General features: G+C 45.8%; 2 protein-coding genes across 2 annotated transcripts; both read right to left on the reverse strand.

Annotated features, from left to right (window-relative positions):
- Positions 1-499: 499 nt before the first annotated feature.
- Positions 500-1,723, reverse strand: LOC136499341 (uncharacterized). The gene has a single exon (XM_066495030.1). The coding sequence runs from the start codon at positions 1,721-1,723 to the stop codon at positions 500-502; it is 1,224 nt and encodes a 407-aa protein (XP_066351127.1).
- Positions 1,724-8,075: 6,352 nt separating this feature from the next.
- LOC136499343 (uncharacterized) lies at positions 8,076-9,205 on the reverse strand. The gene is made up of 3 exons (XM_066495031.1): positions 8,872-9,205; positions 8,638-8,756; positions 8,076-8,546 (listed from the first exon to the last, which is right to left on the reverse strand). Exons 1-3 carry the CDS (start codon positions 9,203-9,205, stop codon positions 8,076-8,078), a joined length of 924 nt encoding a protein of 307 aa, XP_066351128.1.
- Between the last annotated feature and the right edge of the window lie 1,448 nt (positions 9,206-10,653).

Consider the following 10,653-nt stretch of genomic DNA (forward strand, 5'->3'; position numbering starts at 1 on the left):
AAAAATATAGAAGAAAGGACTGCTGGATCCCAAAATCTACAGCCAGGCCCGGCCCTGTCGAATTATAGACCTGGAGCGAAGCCACAGGCGATGGGCCCCCTTAATATAAATCTAATAATATAATGATAATTTTAATAAGTGTAATGCATAAAAAATTCTTATGAAACAACAAAAAAGTTATACATCTTATAGTACCTTAAAAAATTCTTCTAACATTTGCTGCTGCGAAGTCATTGATGATGGCCTCAATATCAATTTCATCTAATAATTTCTTCTCGATGCATAAAGTTGCCAAACCATTTAATCTTTCTTGGGACATTACAGACCTCAAATAATTCTTTAATAATTTCAGCTTTGAAAATGTTCTTTCAGCTGAGGCCGCAGTCACAGGCATAGTGAATAGGATCCGATAAGCAATAGAAATATTAGGATAACAATCCGCTTCTGTGACAAACTCAAAAATCTCCATAGCAGACATTGGCTTATCTGGCAGAGTAGACTACATAACAGCTAACTCAGAAATCATGTCATTTACATCAACATCCGATGAACCATCTGAAGAGAAAGTTTTTGCAAATTTAATGTAATGGTCTTTTAGATCAGCACCATCCATTGCCTTCAAGGATGTTGAATTCATTAGAAATCCGAATTTTTCATTGAATGACTGTAGTTCTTTAAATCTGCTTTTCAATGAACTAATTGCCATATCAACCATAACCAAAAAATAAAAAGTTTCAAAATCCTTCTCAGCTTGCAAGATAGCTTCATTGCATTTAGTTTCATCAAATTGTTTCTTCCTAACAGAACGACGCTTTACCGGAAATGATGCCTCCACTCCCATTTCAAGTGCTATTTCTGTGGCAGCAACCACACTATCAGCAAACCTAGTATTTCTGTAGTTCTGAAAGTAATTCACCATACCTTCTATATGCTGCAAGGTAGAATCAACGCACATGGATGTTGATTGCAACTTCTTACTGACAATATTTATAGAGTATAAAATGTCATGCCAAATAACCATACCAAGTATGAACTCATAGCTGCCAAGCACATCATATAATTTTTTTGCATCACTTCTATCCTTTGGTTCAGTATCTCCATCCTCACTTAGCCACAACAAAGCTGACCTTAGTTGAGGAGCTTGATATCTAATTGCTCGGACACTTTTGATGTGACTCTCCCAATGAGTATTGCTTAATGATTTCACGGTCAAATCTGGAACATGTTCAAGCAAAACATTCCATCTTTTGGTAAAACCTGAAAATAATACATATATCCTCTGCACAATTCCAAAGAATGAAATAGCTTTACTGCATGATTTAGCCATATCACAAAGAGTGAGATTAAGACTGTGGCATGCACATGGCATATACAAAGCCCTTTGATTTATTTCACGCAAACGACTTTGTACCCCCTTATGTTTTCCTTTCATATTAGAGCCATTGTCATAACCTTGACCTCTAATATCATCAACATTAAGGCCAAATGATTTGATGGAGTCAACTAATACATTGAAAAGCCCCTCACCAGATGTGTCATCCACCTTCAAGAAACCAAGAAAGTACTCCCCAATTTTTATTTTCTCATCAGACATATGAACACATCGAACCAACAAGCTCATTTGTTCTTGGTGACTCACATCTGGGGTACAATCAAGAATAACTGAGAAATATTTGGCCTCTTTAACAATCTTTATGATGGAGCTTGTAATTCTAGAAGCCATAGGTGAAATCAACTCATTCTGAATTTTATGACTAAGATAATGATATTGTAGCTCTTTGTTTTAAATGCGTCTTAGGTGGTCTTGCATTACCAAGTCAAACTCAGCAACCATCTCACAACAAGCTAAGAAATTACCATTCACATCATTGTAAAGTTGCTCACTAGATCCTCTAAAAGCTAAACTGCGTTTACCAAGAAACTTTACAATGGCAACAATTCTTAGTAGAACTAGCCTTATGCGTTCTTTCTCCTTTGTGATTTGATGTTGCAACTCCTTGTCAATTGTTTCATGTTTGCTTAATCTAACTCTCAATTCATTCCAAGAGTTCATGTTGGTCATATGATCCACGCTAACTTCATGCTCTTTTAGTCTTTCACTAACATGGCTCCAATCTCTAAAGCCATCATGCCCCAATGAACTCTTGCGGTTACTAGAACCAAACAACTTACAACAAAAGCAAAACACTTTGTCAACACTTTTTGAATAGACCAACCATTTCCTATCATGTACCTCGCCATTGCTCATTTTTTCTAGAATAATGAGTGTACGCAAAATGTCTTGATCTGGCATCCATTGGAAACACAATATTTTCTTCTCTAATAGGCCCCTTCTCCACTAATATGTCCCTTGCTTTGTTATCAAGATTGTCCCAATTTACTGGATCATATATATCAATAGTAAAAACTGGTTCTTCATCAACATGAGTAGATTCCGTCGTAGGAGAATTAAATATGGGCTCATGGTCACTCACATTATTATCATCCGTGTCGATGCCAACATTATCTTCTATACGGCTTTGATCTTCTTGTTGCGTAGTTTGATCCTCCACAGCAACTATTGCCCATTCATCTGAATTTCTTGCAGTGCTTGTATTGCTCTTAAAAAAATTATGAATAGATCCCTTTTGTGATTCTTTCAAGGCCTCTATCCTTCTCTTCTTTTTTCTTTTCTCACTTCCAGATGAATGTTTTTTGGGCAACATGACTTCACTATATATTCAGACAAGTAGTAAGTAATTAAAAAAATATGCCATACTAAATTCAACATGATTGCTACACCATATGGGATTCCTAAACCCGAAATCTAAAAAAGTACAAAGAATAAAGATTGGGGTGATTAAGGGGGCTTGGTCACTTAGGGCCAAGGGCTAGTTTCTTACCTCCGTATACGAAAACCAGCAGGAACAGACAGAGTGCTGCCGACCGCTCGCACTCGCCCGGAGTCGCGATTCGCGAAGATCGCTAAGACGCACGTGATCGCTCGCTACAGCCTCGCACGGGAGTCGCTCACTCAGCACTTGCGCTCGCACAGGAACAGCCGAACAGAGTCGCGGACGGGAGTCGCGGACGCGGAAGGCAACGCGGAGGCGGCGGAGTCCTATCTCGTACGCCTGGTTCTCCTGCCTGTTCGCCTGTTCCTATGGGCCAAATACAAATACTACTACTACTTACCTATTTGGGGTTGGCCCCCCTGGCCTTGAGGGCCCAGTGCAGCGGCCCAGGTCGAACCCCCCTAGGGACGGGCCTGTCTACAGCACATGCAAGCTCGAACTTACCAAGGAGGGCAGCCAGTCCCCTTCATCTTAATGCATACGAATCAACAATAACCGTAGTGTGAGTACATTGGATGTAACAAAAATAAGATTGAAACCCTAGGTTCAGCAGATTTGGGCGAAATGGTGTTCAGGGAGTATGATTCGTACCTACTGCTCATCGTGCGTCGAAGAATGGGGACAGCACGTCGGCTGTGGCTGGGGAAGTGGCCGCCGCCGCGCCCCCTTCCTGGCCACCGCCGCTGACTTGACCGCCGCCACAGCCTTGACCGCCGCCGCGGCCAGAAGAAAAATGGGGGAGAGGAGGATGGAGGCGGGAGCCGAAGTGGGGGTGATGACCCGGCCCAAGGCTAGCCTGGCTATGCCGACGGGGAGGTCACCGGCGCCTCCTGCTTGTCTGCCGCCGCCACCATGAGGTTCAGGGAGAGGGCGTTGCATGAGTTGGAGTAGAGTCGGTGGCTTCTCGGTCCGAGATCGGTCCTTTGCCTGGCCCAGAAAAGAACATGAGGTGGAGGAGGGGCAGTATGGTCATTTGCCACGCCCAAATAGGGTTCCCCGGCTGCCTTCCACGCTGGCGAGTCCATCTGGCACGACATGTCAGTGAAAATGGCAAATTCGTAGGAGGCGAATTGCATGCAGTGACAAATATGTAGGAGCACTTTTAATGCTGACAACTGGAGGAGTGGCAACCGTAAGAGTGGCAATAAATTAAATTGCCCCTCCCTTTTCCTCATCCGGCCACACTCACACCCACACTCACACACTCACACTCACACTCACACTCACACCCACACTCACACACTCACCCTCTCACGCTCTCACGCTCCTGGCCACCTTGCCCGCGCCACTACCGCCGCCGGCGGTGGTCCCCATACCCCCCCGCCTCAGCCCCTCCTGGCCCCCACCCCGGCCGAGCCTGGCCCACCCCGCCGAGCGCCGTCGTTGTCCCCGCGCCGTCCCCGCGCCGCCCGAGCCCAGCCCCGCCCCTCCTGGTTGGGCCCTGAGCCACCGGCCTCCGACGCGCCGCCCCCCGGCCACGCTCGCCGGTGGCCCACCATCCCCCGCCCCCCGGCCACGCTCCCCGGTCGACCCCGCGCGCACCGGCCCGGCTCTGTAGAGCGGCGGAGGAGGAGGAAGAGAGAAGAGAGGATAAGGGGAGAAGAAGAGGAGTAGGGAGAAGGGATGACGAGGGGAGAAGAGGACGAGAAGGAGAGAAGGAGAAGAGAGGAGGGGAGAAGAGGAAGGGAGAAGAGGAGGGGAGAAGGAGAGGCCGACGACCGTGACACCCCCGCGCCCGCGCGTCACGCCCCACGGTCATCTACGCCGTTTTCCCCACGTCTAGCCGGAGACGAAGGTGATCTCGACTCCGTGTCGCCCAACTACACCGCCACCCAAGGTAAAGCCCCCCTCCCTCCTCGGTTGTCGGCCGTCGTGCCGTGTATGTCCTTGCTGGCCTTCGTGCCGCAAATGTTGATGTGTGGGCCATTGTGGTGGAAATGTGGCTATCGGACTTCGTGCCGGCATTTTTCTTGCAGGTTTGGGAACCCTCCCAGTACAGGGGAGGTGCTGCTGAAATTTTCAACTTATATAATGTTGTGTTTCTTAATTGACAATCTTTTGTTCCTTATTTTGCAGGAGAGAGTGATGGCGTTTTTCTACCGGATGGACACCATCACAATCTTCCACGACAGTGAGATCTCCATGGATGCGAAAAAATGGTTTGGCTGCATAGTACTTCTCAGGGTCCCAACAATAGCAAACCAGGACCGGATTAATCGCATCCTGATACACCATGCAATTGTCAACATCTGTGGGGTTAATGTTGCTTTGGAGAATATTCTACAACATGATCCAGATTACCTGGTGTGGCGCAGTTCAACAGAGCAAGCCACTAAAATCTTGAGAACACTAGAAATTGACATTGGGGGCGCAAAGATTGTCACGTATCCATGGACTCCCCAGCATGGTTGTGCAATACTACCCTTCGATAGCCTGCCACCCCCATCCCCAACTCTGACACCAGCTAAACGCCAACGAGGAGAAGGAGTTATGGAACATCTCAAGGTTACCGTTCGCGGATTGCCACCACATTTGCTCGTCGCTAAAGCCTTAAGTACGATCTTCACGAACAAGGTTGTTGTGTTGTATCCAAAATTGAATAAGGACGATCTCACTGCAACCTTCAAGACATATGCATCCTGAGAAGATATACCTTCTACATGGAATGTAGCCATCCGTAGAGGCAATGTGCTCTACATGTGGCCAATTTGGATGGACGTAGAAGGATATGCACCGGGTCCCAACTCGGCAATCTGGGCACAACAGAACAGTAACTGCAGTTACAACAGAACCTTTGCAACATTAATGTTACACTATTCGCTCTAACAAATCTCACTCTTATTGCAGCTATGATCAACACGCCTTTCCAATACACAGTGTTCCCAAAGGACGGTGCAGGGACTTCTGGGCAAGCAGGTGGAGGTGGACAAGCCGGTGGAGGTGGACAGCAACTGGCTCTTCTGCAGTTAGGTATGGTACAACCATCTTATACATCACCCCTAACCACATACTTGAGATGTATCACAATCCAATTATTAAACTACCTCATGCGGATTGTCATGCAGGTTACATAGTTCAATCACCCGGCTCTTCATCAGGAGATTCAAGTTTCGCCCTAACACCGGACTCACCACTGGACTCACCACTGTACGGGGAAGATGATCCATTTGCCTCACCAGCACCTTTGTCCGGACCAACAAGTTGGGACCAATTAACCGAAGTACTTGAGTCACCCGAAGAGTACATTTAGTTCAGCTTCAATCCTTGTGGATAACACTGTCCAATTAAAACGACCGCAATTTGGACCTGAAGCATGATTTGGATGTAATGAAGGCAAAACTTGATAGTGCTGTTACTGATCTTTGGCAGTTGATCCTAGCTGATGTATGACCAGATCATTGTGTTGGGTTTGTGAACCATCTATTTATGTTGTGAACTATGAGTGCTCGCCTAAATCTGTTGTGAACTATTTATGTTTGTGAACATATATTATTCTTTGGCTGTTTCTTTTTTGTGATTTGAACATATATTGTGAACTATTGTCTTTTGAGTTGATATCATGTGAACTAGTCCTATGACTTATGTGTTTGTGCTTTTATTAATTAGGCCCTACAAAATATAAGTACACAGACTATATATCAGAAGCATACAACCAAATTAATTTATAAACATACAGCAACTGTAAGTTTGACAGATCATCATAAGCATACAGAAAAATTCATAAGTACACAGAATTAACCTCACCTTTTGCTTGTTGGTCATTACTGTCCAGGGCACTTGTTTTCTCACTTCTTCTCAGTACATTACCTGGAATTATTCGTCTCCCAAGCTAGAAATTCTAGTTAATTATTGATCGTGTACAGAGGACACTTCTCTGGACTTATTGTCCTCCGGAGCTGGAATTTCTTGTTAAATATCGGTGTACGTATAGACGACCCTTCCCTGGAATTTTTCTCCACCCCAACTGAAATTTTCAGTTCAGCTCAGATCGATCTGGCCACGCCTGAATTCCCTTACTCGCGGGGCCCATGCACGATTCTCTTACCCGCCCCCAGTACGCGTTGTAGCTTCGCCCTACTGACCGCGCGTCGGTCTCCAACCCCTAGCCAGCGACAGCTAGCGATGGTCGCCCGGCCGGCCCTGACGCGCAGCCGTGGCCGTCTCCACCCTGCCGCATGCTGCGTTCGTGCGGCCGGCTCTTGCTCTAGCCGCATGCCAGTGCCCGCTCGGTCTGCACGCCGCGGCCCATCCCATCAGCAGCTAGCGCCCGTGCGGCTGACGCTCGCTGTGTCCGCGAGCCCGGCGGCCCCTGACGTGACCGCGTGCTTTCCCTCAAGGTCACGATAGGAGTCTTGCTAGCTGGTCCTCACTCCCGTGCACGTGCGTGTGGTCCCTGCTTCCCCGACCGAGGTGCTTTTCAAAGGTGATTTCTTTATCCTCCAGATCTGGCTTGGTCCCCCAGTTTTTTAGTACTTGCTTTGTCCTGATCTAGTGCTGCTTTGCGACCCATAGTCTTATTCTTTGCCAAATCAATAAAGCTAGGGTCACGTACGTCGTTCTTGCTCTATTCCTAGGAATAGTTCCCAGCCCGACAGCTTGCTCGCTGCTGTCCTTGCAGCCCGCCAGCCATTGTTACCCGCAGCCACCTGCTCTGCTATCCATGTTCTCCATTAGCTTTATCTTGCGCCAATGTGCATGGTTACAGATCAGTTATGCATGGAGTGGTGAAGGAAAAAAAACGCTTGGTGACTGCTGCATACAATATAATAAGAGTGCATGTTATGGTGCTACGCTAGATAAAATGGCCACTTTCTGGAAGTAGCTCACGCCACACAAAACAGACATGCAAGAGTTTCCACCCCTAGCATACAATTTGGGATGTGTGCTGTGTGTTAGAGGAAGCAAGTTTAAGGTGATGATTAGGCTCAGTCCAAATAAACTTGTCCACATGCTTAGGTGTGTTTAGAGCATAGTTTTTACGGCGGCGTGGCGAGGCGCGGCGACCCACCACCTTCACACCTTTACAACGTCTATGGCGCGCGGCGTGGCGACACCGTACACACATCGGCGTGGCGATGCCATACATTATAGTCTAGGATATTAGGAAATTATATTGACAAATGGTAATGCAAATGTAGCTTAAAAGGTATAGTCTACAATATTAGCAAATCAAAATAGCAATGTAAATGTAGCACAAACTTCCAAATCTCTCATCTCTCAAACTTCCAAATCTCTCATCTCTCAAAAGTCGTCCAATGCAAATTCATCAAGATCGTTAGAAGCATCCACGTTCTCTCCACCATCTTCAGTAGCATCCATTGGTTGTTCACCAAAATCATCTATATCATCATCATCCAAAATGATCTCTTCTTCCTCTCCCTCTTCCTCATCTTCTTCAACCACTCTTGATATTTGCCTTGCACGACGAGCGTAGGTCCTATGAAGATTACGACCTCGAAGCTCACGTGATGCACCAATGGCTTCATCAACTTGATCCCATGTGAGGTCCGAACCACGAGCACCTTCAGGTTGGGCCATTGGGTCTACCCATTCATTGTTCCAATCAAAATCTTCTATAACCAAAGGGGCATAGCTTTTACCCGCTTCCTCGCGGCGCTTTTGGAACCTACTAGTCATTTTCCGATTATAGGAAACATAAACCAAATCATTCAATCTTTTATGCTCCAGCCGGTTTCTCTTCTTAGTATGAATCTACAATTGATCATAAAGCAAGCAAAGTTAATAAAATATGCTTTAACCGGTTTCATTCAATTGAATTATGGAACTTGAGTACTTTACTTACAAATTCAAAAGTGCTCCAATTACGCTCACAACCAGATGATGAAGCACAAAGACTAACAATACGCTTTGCAAATCTTTGTAGGTCAATGGATCGGCCACCATACGTACGCCACCAATCAACTAAATTAACAATACACATTCATATATTAGGATTTAAGCCTTAAATAACATGCAGCAATTAAATTTTTAAATCACTTACGAGGGTTCTTTGACTTCATGGTTTGGAGGGCCATACAATTCTTGAGGATATCTCCACGTTGATCTTCATAGAGCATGGATTGTTGATCAATTTTGTTTCGAATGCTCTCATCTTCCACCATTCGTGCAAGCACATCATTGAAACAACCCCTTAGATGACCAACATATTCATCATTCTCCTTTTGGATGGTATAGAATTTTCCTGGGTTCAAAAAGAGGGCAGCGCCATAGAGTGGGGTATCCATTTGCCTATCCCAACGGCTCTCAATAATTTGTATGATCTTGTTGAGCAAGCTTCTCTTGTTTTTAGCAGAGAAGCTAGCCTTGATCTTCTCTTTCGCATGATTCATGAGAGCAACAACCTCTGGCATGGCAGGCCTCTCATCACCATCAACCACCCTCAACACAATGATAAGTGGTAGAGAAGCTCTAAGGCAATCCTCAACGGAGTTCCAAAGCTCCCTAGAAAGCACAATATCATACACTTTTTCCCGGCCTCTATCTTTGCTAGTTTGCAACCAGTCCAATCCTCGGAGGTAAACAGAAATCTTAATGCATCTTTGTGCTTGTACAAACTCTGCAAGGTGAGGAATGTGGTAGCAAACCGAGTGGCTGTGGGTCTCACAAGATCCCTCCCATTTGTCTTCTCCCTCATTGCACTAAGAAGTCTTCAATGTCTATAGATGAAAGTAGTGACATGCCGAGCACGTGAGATAGGCTTCTTAAATTCCTTCAACTTCCCTACGTCTTCCAACATAAGGTCTAAGCAATGTGCAGCACAAGGAGTCCAATAAAGTGTAGGAAACCTCTCCATGAGAAGCTTGCCCGCTACTTTATAGTTAGCACCATTATCAATGACAACTTGCACAACTTTATCTACTCCAATGTCCATGATTTTCTTCTCTAACAAATCAGCTAACATCACCTGATCATGAACTTCACTTGATGCATCAACTGACTCCAAGAAGAAAGTCCCCTCTAGACTATTAACTAGAAAGTGTAAATCCTCTAGGTATGTGGAGGTAGACAAAGGTGATGGCAAGGAGCAGAATGAGGGCATCCCCATGAAAGTCCTACGACACCTTCCGATCATACCGAGGCTCCAACGGCTATTCATGTCTGAGGAGTCCGCGAAACAGATGACATGGCACAAGAATGGCATTCGATACAATCCAGACAAGATGGTACATCCAACAGATGGTGAAGCATGGAAAAGCTTTAATGGCAACAATCGTGGCAAAGATGAAGAGGCCCATAATGTACGTGTTGCGCTGGTAACGGATGGGTTCAATCCTTATGGAATGATGTCGGCCCCATACACTTGTTGGCCCGTGTTCGCTATCCCCCTCAATCTCCCCCCCGGGGACCTACTTCAATGGCAAAACATATTCTTGATGTTGATAATTCCTGGACACCCGAGAAACAAAATGGGTGTGTACATGGAGCCTGTTTATGATGAATTGATCAAGGCTTGGAATGAAGGCGTATGGACTTACGACCGAGCTACAAAGAAGAACTTCAGAATGTATGTTTGGTACCAGTACTCCATGCATGACTTCCTGGCGTATGGGATATTCGTCGGCTGGTGTGTCCATAGGAAGTTTCCATGCCCGGTATGCAAGGCAGCTCTACAGTTTATTTGGTTGAAGAAGGGTGGCAAGTTCTCGTCGTTCGACAAGCATCGACAGTTCCTCTCTCTTGACCATGCATTCAGAGAAGACACCAAGAACTTCATGAAAGGTGTCACGGTGACCGACCCTGCACCTCAGAAAATGACTAGTGCCCAGGTTCATGCTCAGATAGATGCTCTCGTGGTCCC

The sequence above is a fragment of the Miscanthus floridulus genome, chromosome 13 (assembly GCF_019320115.1).
Source record: "Miscanthus floridulus cultivar M001 chromosome 13, ASM1932011v1, whole genome shotgun sequence".
Classification (NCBI taxonomy): Eukaryota; Viridiplantae; Streptophyta; class Magnoliopsida; order Poales; family Poaceae; genus Miscanthus; species Miscanthus floridulus.

What these genes read in the sequence shown, in the direction of transcription:
- LOC136499341 (XM_066495030.1), bottom strand. Translation starts at nt 1,723, where the DNA reads ATGGCTTCTAGAATTACAAGCTCCATCATAAAGATTGTTAAAGAGGCC.
- LOC136499343 (XM_066495031.1), bottom strand. Translation starts at nt 9,205, where the DNA reads ATGCCAGAGGTTGTTGCTCTCATGAATCATGCGAAAGAGAAGATCAAG. An exon ending in TGGAGATATCCTCAAGAATT is followed by an intron (nt 8,757 to 8,871) that starts GTATGGCCCTCC and finishes TTGTTAATTTAG; the next exon opens with TTGATTGGTGGCGTACGTAT. An exon ending in ATTGGAGCACTTTTGAATTT is followed by an intron (nt 8,547 to 8,637) that starts GTAAGTAAAGTA and finishes GATCAATTGTAG; the next exon opens with ATTCATACTAAGAAGAGAAA.